This window comes from Typopeltis vanoorti, chromosome 5, assembly GCF_054136105.1.
Source record: "Typopeltis vanoorti isolate ZY-2024b chromosome 5, IOZ_Tvanoo_1.0, whole genome shotgun sequence".
Classification (NCBI taxonomy): domain Eukaryota; kingdom Metazoa; phylum Arthropoda; class Arachnida; order Uropygi; family Thelyphonidae; genus Typopeltis; species Typopeltis vanoorti.
The window spans coordinates 132,794,015-132,813,221 of NC_143553.1; the positions used below are offsets into that span (position 1 = coordinate 132,794,015).

The following is a 19,207-nucleotide window of genomic DNA, read 5'->3' on the forward strand; positions in this document are numbered from 1 at the left end:
TGCACTATGTGTCTTCTACAAATATTTCCATGGAAAATATTCATCTGAAATAGCATCAATAATTCCCCTACTTAGTATTAAGCTCATTGTAACACATGCAGCTGCTACTCAGCATCCTTACACAGTGCACCTTGAAACCCACAGAGCAATTTTCTTCTTCTCCTCCTCCTTCCTCCCTGCAACCGCTATACTATGGAAAAGTCTTCCTCATGATGTGTTCCCTAGGGAATAAAATCTACAGTCATTCAAATTTAATGTGAACAAGCACCTTCTTTCCCAACTCATACACAGTACTATAGATTGGTCTACCAACTTCTTGTGTATAGACTCAACATATATAAAAGGGGAAAAAAAACCCTATATCACAGACCCAATTTAAACTTAATGACTTTCTTACTATCCCTAAAGTCTGGGAAATTGTCATCCTTAATTGTGTGAAATAACTTTGTGTGTTATTTTATTTTAATCTTATTTAATTTATTTTTATTTATTATTTTTTTATCACATATATTTTAATTTAATTCTGTAACACACTACTGCAGGCATAGTGGGATTCCATTGTAAGCATGAACCCTAACTGTATGTTATTCCCAGTATTATTTGAAAACCGTACCAATGATGTCCTAAGATACTTAAGACAAAATATTTACTTATTAAAAATTTAATTACTGTGGTTTACATGTGTATGGTTAGTTAGATTAGGATATTGGAAACAATGAATGTGAAGCAAATCAGATTAGAAGTGACAGAGAGAAAGTTATGGGAATGATAAAAGGGAAGAGAATAGAACCAGTGAAAGAGAGGGAATGATAGGAAGACAAAACAGCACAGGAACCGGGATGAGAGATGACAGGATGGCAAGTAAATGGAAGATCAGAGGAGATAGTGAGAGATGCAGGTGAGCAAGGAAGGAAACAGTGGTAAGAGTTATGATGTATGGAGATTCCATGATCTGTGGTGTGGCCTCTTGTGAGTTTTGGATTTGTTCATAGCATCAGAAGATCTGATTGAAACTGAGATGGAATCTCTGCCTCTGGTTGGAGAGAGAGAGAGAGAGAGAGAGAGTGTGTGTTACTATGTAGTTTTGAATAGGATGTTAGAGGAGTGTTTGCCTGGAGGAATGATAGACAGTGTGACTCTGGCAATTAAGTGAGGTGAAAGAGTGGATGAGATGATTGTATGGTGGTCACAAATGACTTGAGAGGCAGTGTGAATCAGGTGGCGAGAGATCTGAGGTTCATGCTTGAGGTTTTACAGAAGACTGAGAGAAGGGAGATATAGAGTATGTTGTCCAGCTATGATAATTCAGAGCTGAGAAGAAGTGTGTCAATAATTAATAGTATGATAGTCAGAATATGTCAGAAGAGAGGCTTGGATTATGTGAATGCTTAGAGTCTGGTTAAGGAAGGATATAGGTATTTGGAGAGAATGTTGTTCTCTGAACAAGTCAATATGTTGATGAAGGGAAACTAGAGTTGTTCGGATGGAATGGTAGCAGGGGATGGTTTCTTGTGGGAATAGTCGCTTAGAAGAAGGGGGAAATATATCATGTAATGCTGAATCCAGTGGAGTCTTGAGGAAATAATGATAGGTATAGGAATTGTGACAATGCATTGAATATTCTTTATGCTAATGCCAGGAGTATCTGAAATAAAGGAAATGAATTAGTGACACTGATAGCCTTAGCCTGTCCAATGTTTATTGGGATCACTGAGACATGGTTGACGGAAGATGATATACTGACAGGAATGGAAGAGCAAGGTAAAATATTTTTCAGCAGGATATGAAGGGCAAATGTGGTGCTGGAGTACTGCTTATGATAAGTGATAAGTTATGTCCTCTCAGAGTGGAGGATTTGGAGGACAATGGCAAAAAGTTTTGAAAGCATATGGTGAGGTGGGCGGGATATTTAGGTATTGCTATAAGCTAGGGAGCATAGAGGGTAAAGAGCAGATGTTTAGGCAGTTGAGTTGCCTTTTTTGCAAGTACAAAAATAATGATTGTTATGGGAAATTTTAACTACAGCAGTATAAATTGGGAAGAGGAAACTGCATGTAATGGAATGGATTTCTAGAATTCTTGAGGGACAAATTCTTAGGCAAGATGTAGTGGAAGGAACACGCGGTTCAAGAGTTTTGGATTTGGCCATAGCATCAGATCTGATTGAAACTGAGATGGAATCTCTGCTTGTGGTTGGAGAGAGAGTTACTATGTAGTTTTGACTTGGAAGATGAACAGACATGCAGGAGTATCAAAGAGAAAGGAATATATGTGAAATTATAAGGCAGGTGATTATAATAATCTTAGAAATCAGCTTGGAGCAGTTTCATGGATGAAGGAATTGGAAGGGCAAGATATCATCAGTGCTTGGGAACTAGTGAAGGAATAATTATTAGCAGCAGTGGCAAGTTGTATACTTTGAGTGAAAAAGAGAACACAATTTGGTGTAAAGTAGATGACAAACAATATCAAACAGGAACTGCAAGTAAAAAAGAGGTTATAGAAGAGATATAAGGAGAGGGGTGGAATACTGAGCACCCTTGATGCCAATAAAGCAATCAGACCGGATGAGATTTTGCCATGAGTTTTGAGAAAATGCACTAAAGAACTGACAGCTCTGTTGACCTGGCTTTATAATGAAAGTCTGGCCATGGGAAAGATGCCCAAGGACTGAAAGGAGGGTAAGATGGTGCCATTGCAAGGGTGGTAGTAGAATGGAAGTATCAAACTATAGACCTTTTTGTATTTCATTAGTAGTTAAGATTTTGGAGAAATTAGTGAGGAATCATTTACAGCATTGGGTAGATGAGGGGTAAGGTTATTTGTGAGAGTTAGTATGAATTTATTAAAGGATGCTCTGTTTTAGTAATCTGATTGCATTTTATAAGAAAGTAATAAGATCAGTTGATGAGAGAAAGGCACATTCTGCTTTTTTTTTTTTTTTTTTTTTTTTTTTTTTTACAAAAGCATTTGACAGGGTGCCTTTTACGCACTTGGGTTTGAATGTCATGTTAGTAAATTGGATTGGGGATTGGCTGTCTGATAGGTATCAGAGTTGTGTGTGAGGGAGTGTATCAAAGAAGCAGGAGGTTACAAGTGAAGTCCTACAAGGCTCAGAGACCTGTATTATTTAACCTTTATATCACTGACATTGTCAATGCATTGCAGGAGGGATATTCAGTTGTTTGCAGATGTGAAGCTGGGTAGGGTTATTAGTAATAGTGCAGATGTGGTAGTCCTTCAAGAGGATTTGAATAAAATGGGCAAATGAATGGGGGGTATCAGCTTAATTCAGCTAAATGTAAAGTCTTGATGTTTGAGATACATTGATGGGAGGCTGCATACTCTGTTGGAGGAAGTTGGGGGGGGGGTAAGGGATCTTGGGGCGATGATTGATAGAAACCTGAAATTCAGGGAACATGTTGCAAAGGTAGTGTAGGTAACCAGAAGGATTGCTGTAGTACTGAGAAGGACACTGACCAGCAGAGATAATAGTCGTCATTTCATTATATAAAGCCCCAATCAGACCACTCCTGGACTGTTATGCTCAAATTTGGTCCCAAGGATTTGAAGAGGATATTGACCTTGGAAAGAGCACAGAGATGGATAACAAAGATGGAATGTGGACTGCAAAGTTTGGTAGATAGGAGAGAGAGAGGGGGGGATATGATTGAGATATTTAAATTGTTGAGAGGTAGTTACAGGGTTGTCCCTGGGGGAGTTCTTTCATTTGGTGTAACAGAGCAAAGGAACAAGGAACCATTCCTGGAAGTTGCAAAAGGAGTCATGAGCAAGAGGGTGTGGAGTGGTTTCGTTGCATGGAGGGTTGTTGAGCTGTGGAATACATTGACTGATGGAGTGGTGAGAGCACAAATGGTGAATAAGTTCAAGGAGTGGTATGATAGATTTTGTATTTTCTCCACGATGAGTCTTGTGATGCCATGGAGGTCCTGGACCATAATAATAATAATAATAATAATAATTGTTATTTATATCTAAATCTAATCTCCTGGCTTCTTACTTTCTCTCCTTTTTTTGCATTATGATCTCAGTAAATATCTTCTTACCATTTTTGGTATATACATACTTCATTAGTTTGCTGTTTTGACAGAAAAAGATATGGAGAATTTTGTTATCCAAATTAGATAATAAAAAAAGTCATTTTGTACTGGTGGTATTTATTTGATTGGTTTTTGTTGAGGAAATTACAACATATACTGCATATTAATTATAATAACTCTAATACTTCTGATATTTCTACAGTTAAATTGCCATGATCAGGGAACATAGAACAGTGATATGTGCATGCATGGACTAACACTGGATAAATGAGGCTGAAGAAAGGCAAAGTCAGATCTAAAGTCATAAATGCCCCTCCCCCCCTCCCAGTGGACTAAATCGGATAGCGTAGACTGTTGAGCTAAAGATCTGAGAATCAGTGCTTCCCATATTTGGAGCAGTTTTGTGTATCCAGGTGGTATTGAGGTGGAAAGTTTCTCAGGGCTGAGGTAGATTCCAGGATCGGCCTCTCATATTTATATTTGCTGCAGTGCAATAGAGTGGCTTTCTTTCAGCATATCCTATGATGGGTGTCCAAAGCATGGTCAGCAAGTCCAGAGTGGCTGTATTGATGGAACCGGATGTAGTCCATGTGTTCAGAAATTCGAGTATTGGTTGTTCTGCTTGTTTGGCTGTAGTGCGACAGTTTGCAACTGCAAGGGACCTGGTAGACACTTCCTAGGTCTATGGAATGTGGCTGGTCTTTGGTAGAGTGGATAAGGGATTCCAATTTTTTATGTGGTCTGTAAGTCATTGTAAAGTTGTATTTCTTTATGACTTTTGTTAATTTTTTGTATGTGCCCCAGATATATGGAATGGTGATAGATTTTGTAATCTCTGTTCTGAAGGGGTGGGGGGGTTGTGGTTGTAGCCATTGGCTAAGTTATTGTCTAAAAACAATGAGGGCCTTTTTTAATTGGGCTATGACCAGTGGTGTTGTAAAAATAATCATATTAAAAATTCTGAATATTTTTACGTATTAATTATGCTTGTTAGTTTTTGTTTTCATACACGCAGTGTCTGAAACACATCACATCACAAGTGAGCACATCACTTGTGATGTGCTCGTTATGAAAATGTTATATTAGAAGTAACATGTAAAGAAGTAAAAATAAAAATATTGAAGTACTTACTAAACTGATTATTTGTGTTACTTATAAGAAAGTTTGTTGTATTTTAAAATGTTGAATTTTGTGTTTGTGAAAGACTTTCTTTTAGCGCTGATGGATACAGCGAGTCAGCCATTTTATTGCAGTGCGTAGTTTCTGACTTTTGTGAAGTGCGCATGCTCCCGGAGAGAACTTGATGTGTGATTGACAGCTGACAAGGAAAGCGTTGCGTATCCAAGTTACAGTTGTAAACAAGAGAGCGTCTGGCCGGTAAATATTCAAGTTGGAAGGAACTTGATTTTTTTGTGCGGCAGTCAGAAGGAAATTTCATAATGTATTCCGAAAAGGGAATAGTGAAAATAATAGGTTTCAAGCAGGAATAAGTAAAGAATAAAAAGAAAATCTTGAAACTGTAAGTTTTTATAAATTGGCCGGTAAATATTCAAGTTAGAAGGAACTTGATGTTTTTTTGTGTGTGGCAGTCGGAAGATATTTTATAGTGTATTCCGAAAAGGGAATAGTGGAAATATTAGGTTTCAAGGAGAAATAAGTAATGAATAAAAGGAAATCTTGAAACTGTAAGTTTTTATGGTGAAATAAGTTAAGACTGTCAATTTAGTATTGTGAATGAAAGGAGAACTTGTTGCTTACATTCTAAAGTGAATGTTTTTCTTAGAGAAAATATTGATAAGGAAGTTCTATAGGTATTAAGGATGCCTGAAAGTGAAAGTTTAGAAAATATATTGATTAAGAAGATTTTTAGGTATTAAAGGTGCCTGATCTGATGAGTATTGCTACTAAAAGAAAACAGGATATAGTCAAGAAGACTTTATGTGTGTTATATTGATTGATGAAAAGGATCCTGATAATGAAGTACAGAGCCTTGTAACTTCTGGAAAAGAGCCTTAACAGAAAGAGAAAAAGACTATGAACATTTTTTTGTGATTGTGAAAGAAAAAGTGTTTAGTCTTAAGAGTAAGTTTATATTTTTAAATAAGGCCTTGGATCCATATAATCTGTAGTTATAGTTATGTATTATTACTAGAAATGTATATATATTGTTTTAGTTTTATTAAATGTGTTTATTTTGTACTTGGTATTGAGTCAATGATTAGTTGGATTCTGAAAGAGTGAGTTAAAGTCATTGCACCAATTGGAGTGAACTCTTTGTGCAAATATAATAACATATAGGGACAATATAGAGGAAGAAGAAATAATATAAATAAAAATACACTTAGAAATAACAGTGTGCTGCAGCTGGCTTGCACAGGCCAGTTGTTAAAATTTTCAAGAATTTTGTGAGCTTGTTGTTAAACTGACAATGGCTATAAACGGTAGAATGGTACACACACACACAGACTTCAATCCACAATGGCTAGTAGTATTTGGGCTTCTATAGACACAAAATGTCCAGCTGGGGCATGTTTATTTTGACATCCTTTGCAGCCTGTGTAGGGATCATGTCTGCTGGCAATTTTACAGGACTATTCTTTTTCAACAAACTTCTAGAAATGCAATGATTTCATATTTTTAGTTTTTAGAATTGTCATGAATCTGATAAGGACATTATTTCAAGAAGAAGCCACCCAGAAAAATTAAGCTGATGATTGCTGATAATGAAATTTGTGCATACCTTAAGGATGTTATAATTCTTACAAAAGGAGAACCCACTGCATATTTTGTTTTTAGCAGGCTGATTGTTTAAAATTTACCAGCACATCCCTAGCTATGCCCCATTTGACATGAAATTCCATCATGTTTACCATCATTTCATTTTGGTTTATGCCAATAAGAATAAAATTTGGTCAGCTAAATCACACATTGCCAGCCCAATTTGAGATTTAGCTGAATTTTACATGCAGAAGATAATGATTTTATATTTTGTTGGTTGCAATTTTATGAAGTGTCAGCATCAAAATGCCAAAAGCTTTTGATTATGCTTGCATTTTGTGTGTGTGTGTGTGTGTGTGTGTGTGTGTGTGTGTTGTTGATTGTGTAGTTCTTAAAGCTTTTATTTTTGTTTTACTGTACTGTATTATATGTTATGGTACCACACATAAAACAATAGCAGGTGATTTCAGCGTGTGTGATTTTGTTCTCTGCATCATGTGCAAAATATATGCTCCTCGTAGAATGAAAGATTTATGGAAGCAAAACAAGGATTTGAGGGTGGCTGATGGACACATATCAAAGAGTGGGTTATGGAGAAGTTGAGTCCAGGAGAAGGCTGGTGACTAGTGCTATATCACAGGGCTCAGTACTTAGTCCTTGGTTGTTTAGTTTGTACATCAGTGGTAATACGAAATATTCACTTGTTTGCTGATGTAGAACTGGGAAGAGCAATAATAAATGAAGGCGATGTATAGATCCTTCAGAATAATAGACTGGAAGTGTGGACAAAGGTAAATGACTACTAGTTTAATATGGCTAAGTTTTACTTCTGATTTTTTAGAAAATGACAATGTAAACTTGATAACTAATAATTAAGGAATTGACAGCGTACACTAAAAATATAAATTAAATAAACTTTAATATATACTTTCCGATATTTCGGCAAACGTCACGTTGCCATCTTCTTGGGAACTTAATACAAAGAGAACTTAAGGGAACTTAATACAAGTACTACATAACAGCAAATGAGAACCGAAGCTAGGAAGCTAACGTTTTCCTAAAGTCCTGATGGTGCCCCCTGCGGGCTATATTGGTAGTTCTTGGCCTTTGGGCTGAAGTTCTTCTGATAAATGTTTCCCAAATTTGGGGCAGTCTCATGCATCCAAATTTGTTGAGGTTTGGCATGTTCCTGAGGGCTGAGGCTGATTCCATGCATAGTCTTTCATATTTGAACTTGCTGCGTTTATTACTGTGGCTTTCTTCCATCTTATTCTGGCGAGTATCCAGAGCGTGGTCTGCAAACCCAGAGTGGCTGTACTGGTGAAATCGGATGTAATCCTTGTGTTCTGAGATTCTGATATTTGCTGTCCTGCCTGTTTGGCCAAAGAAGCCAATTTACAGCTGCAAGGGACCTGGTATACACCAGGTAGGTCTAGAGGAAGTGGTTGGTCTTTAGTGGCCAAAATTGTCCTACTTTGGCCAAACAGGCAGGACAGCAAATATCAGAATCTCAGAACACAAGGATTACATCCGATTTCACCAGTACAGGCACTCTGGGCTTGCAGACCACGCTCTGGATACTCGCCACAGAATAAGATGGAAGAAAGCCACAGTAATACACCACTGCAAGTTCAAATATGAAAGACTATTCATGGAATCAGCATCAGCCCTTAGGAACATGCCAAACCTCAACAAATTTGGATGCATAGACTGCCCCAAATTTGGGAAACATTTATCAGAACTTCAGCCCAAAGGCCAAGAACTACCAATATAGCCTGCCAGGGGGGGCACCATCAGGACTTTAGGAAAACGTTAGCTTCCTAGCTTCGGTTCTCATTTACTGTTATGTAGTACTTGTGTGCACATGTCTTTGTATTAAGTTTCCAAGAAAATGGCAACGTGACGTTTGCCGAAATATCGGAAAGTATATATTAAAGTTTATTTAATTTATATTTTTAGTGTACGCTGTCAATTCCTTAATTATTAGTTATAATGTTTAACCAGCATATAAGCCTCTCGACAAGAAGGACAATGTAAACTATATTATTAATTATAAAAACTTTAATTAATAACTACCTATATTTCGGCAATGTTACATTGCCATCTTCAGGGATAGCAAAAAAATGATACGTACTCGCAGGCCCTCACACTAAGCAAATGAGGCTGACGAAAGGCAGCTGAAGTCAGTCCTAAAGACGGCCCCTAGCAGGCTAAATTGGGTTGACTTATTCTTTGGGCTGATAATCTTAGAATGTAAGCTTCCAAAATTTGGGGCAGTCTCATGCACCCAAATTTGTTGAGGTTTGAGAAGTTTTTCAGAGCTGAGGCTGATTCCAGGAACAATCTTTCGTACTTGTACTTGCTGCGGCATAATAACGTGGCCTTCTTCCAGTGTATGTGGGTGTCCAATGCATGGTCAGCAACACCTGAGTGGCTGTATTGGTGGAACCAACCACCTTATCTACAAGAACATGGCTAAGTGTAGGATGATGCACTTTAGGAAAATGTAGATGATATGCTACTCTGTACTATATTGATGGAATTGAACCACAATTAATTGATGAGGTTAGGGACTGTAGAGTGATTGTAGATAGGTGAAGTTTAGAGGGCATAATTTAAAGGTTGGCAAAAAAGCACATCAGATTATGTGGTTGTTGAAGAACACACTGGCAAACAGGGATAGGGAGGTTGTTGTTGTTCCCCTTTATATGACTTTAATAAAGCCACATCTGAACTACTGTGTGCAAATCTAGTCCCCTGGATTCCATGGGAATGAAGAAGTGGTTGAGAAGATCTATAGGTGAGTGACAAAGATTGTGGCAGGTCCAAGGAATGCTCCTGTGAGAATAGTCTGAATGTCTGCTTCAAAAACTAGCTGATAGATGAAAAAAAGAGGAGACATGATAGAAGCACATAAGTTATTAAAAGGGTTTTATAGGTTTTACGTTGAAGACTTTTTCACTACATGGCAGGAAGGGAAGAGAAAGAACAAGGGTTCATCTGTGGAAATGTGTATGAGTCGGGTTAGCAAGTGTGTTAGGACTAGATTTTTTGCTTGGAGAATAATGAATGGGTTGTCAAAGGAAGTGGTTATGGGTGCTTCATCAATGAATGAGTTTAAAAAGTATGATAGGTATTGTGTGAATAATTGTTCCCCTGCAGTGAGTCTTTCGACACCATGGAGATACCATATCATAATAAGAATAATAATTTTTTGCCAAGTATAATTTAAAGAAGGTAAGATGTTTAAGATATTGTATGTAATTTTCAAGTAACCTAAAATTATTCAAAAGTTTTATTTATTCTTAATTTATGGACAAATTCTGTATGCACTTTATGCATTAATGTCACGTCACTAAAACTAATTGGAAAAAAATTATTTCAATGGTGACTGCCACATTATTTGTGAACTTTATCAGGGTCTATACAAAAGTTAGGAAAAAGATTATTTTCTCCTTTTTTTTTTTTTTTTTCTTCCACATGCCATGTATTTGTTTGGAAACAATTGTGACTTTTTTTTTTGTATAATATATATCTGCTAATTTGATGCTTATACTCCATTTGAGCATACTGCTACAGATAAAGGAGGTTATTCAGTATAAAAGCATCTGCACCACATTTTTATCAAAGATGTGTGAAAATTTTTGCAAGTTCACAGCTTTATTCAGTGTACAGTAAGTTTTTCTACAAATGAACAATTATCAGTAACTACTTAAAACAGAAGTGCTTGGTTGGTTGCATAACCAGTCATCTTAAACCTACTTACAAATTCAGCAACATCCAATTGTTTCTGAGGTAGCTGCAGTGCTATCTTTAATGTTAGTATAATTAAAAGAAACAACTACAAAACAAAATTTTTATAAGAGGAGAATTCAACTACAAAACAAAATTTTTATAAGAGGAGAATTCAACTACAAAATAATACAGAATATTACAAAATTTTTGCTTACTTATAACTTTGGGGGGAAACTATTGGGCTCCATTTTCACCAAAGAATTGTTGGTGAGTTCACTTAAGTTGATTGATGTTACTGTAGAACAAGAGCAATCTGATTGTTCAGTAAATCAGTGTAGTGAAGAAATTACGTGCAATATTTTTTTATTAACTTCACTATCTATAATAATTAATAAATTAATTTTTATAATTTAGGAATGAAAAGAGCCTGTGTAGTTCAGTGGATGTGGCGTTTGCACACCACGCCGCTTGGCCGCATGAAGGAAGACTTGGTTTCGAGTCTAGTCGGCGACTAGAGGAAATTTTTCTAAGCCTTTTTTCGACCGGTTCCCAAGTTAGTCGATCTCTGGCACGGGCAAGCGGATTTTTCCTCCCGGAAACTCGAGTTTTTCGTCCCATAAACTCAAGAAAATCAACCGTAGAACCCACATTATTTCAGACATTAAATATATTGTGTTAGGGACCACGAGATGGCAGCACATTTGAGCCGTCTCTCTTCACTGTGTACCGCTTAATTAGTGATAGCCTTGGGCCATCTATCTCTGATTTGTACCAGTGGAGATTGAACTGCCCACTCAGTCTCCAAAAGTTAGATAGGACTAAATGGCCTTGCCTACTCCCGTATACGGGAATAAAAAGGCATTAGCTGATTTTTTTTTTATTGAAGAATGAAATTTACTGTTTTAAAATATAAATTTATTTCTGTGCATCATGTAATGTTGGTTGAAAGTCATGCCCTTAATTAAAACAAACCATTATAAAATTAATTTCTGTATAAATAATAAAAAGCAATCTATATTAATATTGGGTATTTTATACATAATTATCTGGGAAACCAGACACATCTGCATTTGGGGAAATAACTTCCTTATTTTCAACAATCTGAATAATTCTCTGTGCTATTTTTTAACCACTTTTGTGATATGTTTTGCCTGAACTTCAGTTCCCTGCCATTATCACTCCCAGATTTCTAACCTTATCACAGATTTTTGTAATACAGTATACCTCTGTAATCCCCTCAGTCCAAAATACATAACATTTTGCAATGTTGGCTTCTACCTATCATTTGCTCATGGTATTAGTATATATGTTTAAATTTCCTGGAGTATTTCTGTCAGATTCATCTACTGCTGCTCTTTAAGTTAACATCATGGCAAAAAATAATAAAATAAAATAAATAAATAATTACATATTCCTCTTCATACCATCTCCAATATCGTTTAGTGGCCTAAGTATTGGAGCACTGTGGCACACTAGTCACCTTATTATTTAGGCTGTGTTCTATCATATACAACTTTCTGATGCCATTCAGTTAACCACCCACTTATCCATCCCCATTTGTTCCAGTTTATATAATAGCTTTTTGAAATATGGCAGCATGTTGTCAAGCTTTTGTGAAATTCAACAATATTTTGGTGTGTTTATTTCTCTTATCCAACTCCTCTATTAATTTATTTAAAAAAAAAGAAGAAGAAAGGGGAAAAAAGTGAATAAATTACTAAGACAAGACCATTTTTAACAAAACCATGCTGCCCCCCCCCCAATTCCTATACCATTTCTGAATTTTTAGTCTTAACTAATTTTTCCAAGCAGATATACAAATTGGTCTGTAATTTTCTACCTCAGTGTCAGATTTCAATCCCTTATGCAATGGAATTATTTTGCTCTCTTGCCATTTCCTTTTCTATGGGATTTGGATACAGCTGAATTTGCAAGTAAATGATTCATCAGCTAAATCAGCTAATGCCTTTTTATTCCCGTATACAGGAGTAGGCGAGGCCATTTAGCCCTATCTAACTTTTGGAGACTGAGTGGGCAGTTCAATCTCCACTGGTACCAATCAGAAATAGATGGCCCAAGGCTATCACTAATTAAGCGGTACACAGTGAAGAGAGACAGCTCAAATGTGCCGCCATCTCATGGTCCCTAATCATAACACAATATATTTAATGTCTGAAAAAATAATGTGGGTTCTACGGTTGATTTTCTTGAGTTTACAGGACGAAAAACCTGAGTTTCCAGGAGGAAAAACCTGCTTGCCCGTGCCAGAGATTGACTAACTCGGGAACTGGTCGAAAGAAGGCTTAGAAAAATTTCCTCTAGTCGCCGACTAGACTCGAAACCAAGTCTTCCTTCGTGCGGCCAAGTGCCGTGGTGTGTAAACGCCACATCCACTGAGCTACACAGGCTCAGTGGATGTGGAAATAAATGATTCATAAAATATGATATTTAATATATGAATAATTTTTGCTATATATATGTTTTACCAACACCACAGGGGTAATGAATTTTAAAACTATTGTTTTAGTCTGTATTTTTAAAATTCTAAAACTGCTTTATTTTAAAATAAAAAAGCAGTTTTAAAAATGCTCTTATATATAACTATAATTCAGTGTTTACATTAACTATTTTTATTTTACTTTTTTTTTTACGTAATGCATTCACTAAATCTTTTTTTTTTTCTTGCAGAAAGCAAAAAGCAAATTGATCCTTGAAAAAATTGAAAGCCTTATCAAAGTAGAAAATGTTGGGGATGCATATATAGTACTAGCAAATTGTGATGATATGGAGTTATTGAAGCATGCAATGCTTATTATTTTAAAAGCTGCTATCAATTTAAATAAGCTTGAATGTATTGAAAAGTTAATTGAAGATATAAGAAAGATGCCACCAGATAGTGATTTCCTTGGGAAAGCTATTCTTGAATGTCAAATTAAGAATAATGAAATCAGAGATGTTGTCTGGAAACTACTTAATATTTGCATTGCAGGAAAGGTGCTTTTAAAACCTAGGGTGATGTCAAATATATTTAGGAAATTTTACAGTCCTGTACCACATTGGAAGCCTATATTTCAAGGACTCCAGTATTGCTTTGAACTGGGTCACATTTCTGTAGATGAAAAATATTTTGCTATAGCTAAAGAATATTTGGAAAAAAGTGTACAGGCAGCTAAAGTTACACATTCATTAACTTCTGAGATTCTTTTCATCTTAAGCCATATGAAAGATGAATATTTTGCAAAAATAGATACCAGAGTCATAGAGGAAGTAATAACATTAGCAAAGGATAACACCAGCTTATCTCCATTATTCAAGAGATGCAAGACTCGTCTTAATTGTAAATATGCTTGTAGCAGTTTGCCAATGAATTCTGATTCTTTTTACTTTAAATTGGCCTCACGGATTCAGTACAATATTTTCCACAATTGCTGGGGAAGGCTAGCAGAATTATTTATAAAGAGTTGCATTAAAGAGAGGGATTTAGGTGTTTTGCATATCATAAATTCAGTCTTACTTCAAGAAGGGAATAATATTGGAATAAAGTTTCATTGTTTTGCCAGCATATTGACAAGTAAGTATATTTCTGTATAATTAAATAGGTAACACACATACATGCATATACACGTGCACACACTGTTCAAAGCATATGAAATTAGATTTCACTTTACATCTTATAAGCTCTTTCTCAATGTTTAGTTTAATGATTTTGAAATACAGAACTTCAGTGTGTGGGATGGGGGTCTTTTGTTTTTTTCAGTAGCAAGTATACCTAGAAAAGGTGGATTATATTGGTTAGGTTAAAGATTATGAACAAAAAGAAAAAATTTCTAACATTGTATTGTGAAAATATCTAAGTTCTAATTTGGAAATACTCATTCTTTTGAAGGAATATTTCCAACTATTTCTAGCTACACTGCATAATTCACAGGACCTGATCCGAAGGTTGAATTCCAGATGATTGGAGTAGAGCTCTCATATTTCCCTTCTCTCAAAAAAAAAAAAGGCAAAGTTGAATGTGAGATTATAGAGCAGTTTATCTACTGCGTGCGTTTGAGGTAAGATTTATGAATTATGCTTGAAAAGAGGTTGATGAAAATTGTGGAGGAGAAACTTGGAAAAGAACAAGCTGGGTTCAGGCCAAATACAGGTTGGCAAGATCAGATTTTAACTTTATGACAAATAGTTGCGAAAATCATGGGAATATGACAAGGATCTGTACTTCATTTTTGTAGATCTGGAAAAGGAAAATGTCAAGGTGCTCAGAGAAAAATTTTTCAATACACTACAATTATATGGGGTAAATGGAACATTATATAGAGCAGTACATAGTCTGTATTTAAGTTGTCAGTCAGCAGTTAGAATTGAAGGAAATACAGGAAGATGGTTTGATGTAAACTCAGGAGGTAAGACAAGGATGCATGTTATCTCCACTCTTATTCATCATCTATAATGGATTGCATCATGAAAGAAAGTGTAATATTAAAATTAGAGATATCAAAATAAGCTCTTAATGCAGTTGATGTGTACTCCTAAATACATTCAGTGCATATCTCTAGGATTTTCTAACGAAATTGAAAAACAACTCTAACAAGTTTGGCATGAAAATCAGCAATAAAAAGACCAGAACTATGAAAATAAGTAATAACAGAAAACTCCAGTTGCATTTCTCAATGGAGAATCTGTAGAAATAAAATATTTCAGCCATTTAGACATGGTTTTTAGTAAGATGGCAAATTAAATATAGAAATAGACAATAGAATAAGTAAAGCTGGTATGGTGGAGAGTCAGTTGAATAAATTTATATGGAACAAAGAGAAATTAGCGGTATACAAGACAGTATTCAAACAGTTTTAAGTTATGGATCTGAGAGTTGGAGAAATAAAGCACTTGATCAAAGACTAGAGACCACAGATATGAGGGCTCTGAGAAAAATTAGGGGAATGAACAGATGGTATCAAGGACTGAATCATATTAAAAATGAGGATATTGAAAAAGCATTTGATATTTATAGCATTCAAGAAAGTGCAAACAGAGCTAATCTCAGGTGGTATGATGAAATCAGTGACAGAAGGTTAGTGAAGCAGGTGTTTGCCAAGATAGCAGGAAAGAGACCCAGAGGAAGACAAGGTTTAGGTGGATTATTCAGTCAGAATGCCTAAGAAGCATAAAATGTTATATATGACAATATTGGAGTGCTGCCAAGTAATGGACTAATTTGGAAGAATATTGTTTATAGGAAATTTGTTGTTTATATAAGAATATTGTTCAAAGGATTAATAATAATGTAGACTTTGTCATGTAGTGCTGCCATAGTAGCCTGAACACCTCTTGAGAGCACATATTGAATTGAATTGTTCTATCGTCATCAGGAAATTGATGACGATAGAACAATTCATGATTTATCTGTAAGAATGGAAAGTAGTAAAAAATGAGCATCTTTATAAGGGGAAATAGTGAATCACTTGATGAGATGGTGAAATTCCAACTATTTTCCTCAAAAAAAATAAAATAAAATAAAAATAAAAGATACTTAAGGAGGTTTCATTAGCATCAACAATGTGATAACAGCACTTTATGTTATTGAGACTTGGAATTTATCTCATGTTCATTTTTTTTTTCTTCAGTTGATAAGTCATTTGTAATCCAGCAAACTGTTTTTCCATGACCTGTTAGCCAGAAACTGTCAGTAGTATCATTTATTATTCTATAGATGCACAAAGAGCATTTGAGGTAAGTGATATGTGGTAGCATCCAATTTGGAATTTTATATCATCATCATCTTCAGTTTCCTGATATGTTCTTTCGAGGGGGGTGTACTTAATTGTGTAGTACTTTCAGGATACTCTGAGTACTACACAATTAAGTTTACATACTAATAATAAATTTAGTTTAATCCTTTATCCAAGTGTAAGCAAACAAAGTTTGCACCTGAAAATATCTTCAGGACTGGGGTAAGGTAGTGCAACACAGGCAACTCCGAGCAAAGGTGGACTGAGCTCTCATCACTCCTTGTCTCAGTATCTCCCATAATGCAAAGCACATCTCCTTGAGGACATGTATACTGCTATGCATTAAGGGAAGGGCCACTACCCAGACCGGTTTCAACCTTTATTGAGGTCTCGTCAGTGGGAGGCAGACCCAACTGTGAAGATACTAAGGCAGAAGCAATAGGAGAGGTCATATTTACCTATAGCACCTGTACACCTGTTGACAGCTCCTATAGGTAAATATGGCCTCTCCTATTGCTTCTGCCTTAGTATCTCCATGGTTGGGTGTGCCTCCACTGACGAGACCTCAGTAAAGGTTGAAATCGGTCTGGGCAGTGGCCCTTCCCTTAATGCATAGCAGTATACATGTCCACAAGGATATGTGCTTTGCATTATGGGAGATACTGAGACAAGGAGTGATGAGAGCCCGGTCCACCTTTGCTCAGAGTTGCCTAGTGTTGCACTACCTTACCCCAGTCCTGAAGATATTTTCAGACGCAAACTTTGTTTGCTTACACCTGGATAAAGGATTAAACTAAATTCATTATAGTTTAGCCAAGTGAAAAATAAACTTCCAATATTGACATACTAATGTTCTGTCATCAATTCCTGTAAATTAGTCTATCACTCGTATTGTGGTACCTCAGTATTGTCAGATCTTGTATTTCTATATTCTTGGGCAGTTCTGACTGCAGCAATTCACTTAGGTCTCTTGGTCTGGGTATTTTTCTTACCATCTTGTATCAAGCATCATCCAGTTCCTGTCATGTACCCTCAGAGGGTGTACAGGATATTATGATAGTGCTATATGAAAAGTTACATCATTAACTTCCTATTGATGGTTTTCCTTCAGATTAATCTGTTATCTGTCAAGATGCCAATATTATCAGATCTCATGTTTCTCCCTTCTAAGGCACTTTTTACTGTATCATTCTGGTCTTTTATATTTTTTCTATCCTGGCAAAGAACACTTGTTTTGTTAACCTTTCCTTTTCCATTCTGTCTCATTCATGACTATACTATCTGAGTTTAGCTCCTAAAATTCTCGAATGCTAATAATGTCAAGTTCTTTCCTAATGTCCCCATTTTTAATATGGTACTGCCATTGATACCATCTGTTCAATTTCCTTATCTTTCTCAGAACTATCATATCTGTGGTCTCTAGTCTTTGATCAAGTGTTTTATTTCTAACCCAGCTCTTATATTCATAAATTAAAATTGGTTTGAACACTGTCTTGTAGTCAGCTAGTTTAGTGTTCTGACTAATTTCTTTCTTATTCCATATAAATTTATTCAGTTGATTTCTTACCATACCAGCGCTTCCAATTCTGCTGTCTATTGCCATATTTAATTTGCCATCTTCACTAAAAATTTTGCCTAAAGAGCTTTTATATTTGTGGTATGTCATACTTGTTCCTTAGGTTTTCCATTCAGAATGCAACCGATGTTTTCAATGTTTCTGCCTGTTTTCATTGTCTTTGTCTTTTTATTGCTAATTTTCATATTAAATTAAGCACAGCATTTATTCCATTTAGTCAGGAATCCTGCAGACTTGTACTAGATTTATTTAAAAGTATAACATCATCTGCATAAAGTAAATTGCTGAGATTAGCATCTCCAGTTTTGATATCAGGATTACTACCACTTTCCTTTATAACGTGATCCATATAGATGATGAATAACAGTGGAAATAATATATACCCTTGTCTCACACCTGATTTGATATGAAACCATCTTCCTATACTTTCTTCAATTCTGTTGACTTACAGTTCAAATAAAGACTACGTATTGTTGATATAATGTCCTATTTATGGCATATAACTGTAGCATTTTGAACAGCTTTTCTCTTGGCACCTTGTCACGTGCCTTTTCCAGATCTACAGAACTTAAATTCAGATCCTTGTTATGTTCCCATGATTTCTCCAAATTTTCCCTTTAAGACTATTTGTCTTAAAGGGAATATTTGATCCTGGCAACCTCTATTTTGCCTGAATCCAGCTTGTTTACCAAGCTTCTCTTACTCAAAACCTGTTTTGCTAACGTTTCTTCACCATGCTATTTAAGTGGCTACTTTAGTAATCTGCTTGCGCATTCCTAAACGCAAACAGTGTTAAAGTTCTTTCATAATATCTTCATTTTTAATATGATTCTAACATTGATATCTGCTCACTTCCCTAATTTTGTCTTAGAATTCTCATATTTGTGGTTATTCCATATTTAGTTTGCCATCATCACTAAAAATGTCTAAATAGAAATATTTCACTTGTTCTGTTAATTCTTCATTGAAAATATACTTGTTTTCCATGTGCAATTTAGTTAAAGAATTCCTGAGACTTGCACTGATTCTTTAGGAGTACAATGCAATATGCCTAAAACAAACAGTTAATTTTGATATTTCCATGTCTGATATATAAATGCCACTTTCTTTCATAATGTGATTCCATATATTCATATCGGCTAACTCACCTTCGATTTTCAATCGAAGGTGAGTTAGCTGATCTCACACGGAAGTAGCAGGGTTTTTTCTCCCGGAAACTCGGATTTTTCATCCTGCATACAGGCAAATCGGCCCTTCGAACAAATGCAATTTACAGACATAGAATACCAGTGGAAGTGTGTGGTAGATGGTATTGATTCGTAGTAGAGGTTCGGTGTAGTGGTTGAGACAGTTGTGGGTGTCCTCCCGCGATGAGTCTTCGGACTCCT

At 35.8% G+C, this 19,207-nt stretch overlaps 1 protein-coding gene across 3 annotated transcripts in view; it reads left to right on the forward strand.

Annotated features, from left to right (window-relative positions):
• LOC150106825 (uncharacterized) overlaps window positions 1-19,207 on the forward strand; it is a 325,973-nt gene that overhangs the window by 110,443 nt on the left and 196,323 nt on the right. For 2 of the 3 annotated variants that reach the window (XM_090393339.1, XM_090393337.1), the window contains one exon: window positions 13,203-14,085. The exons of the other annotated variant lie outside the window; for it this stretch is intronic. In XM_090393339.1, the coding sequence (XP_090249465.1) occupies window positions 13,203-14,085 (883 nt within the window). The remainder of the gene's footprint in view (window positions 1-13,202; window positions 14,086-19,207) is intronic. 3 annotated transcript variants of the gene reach the window in all.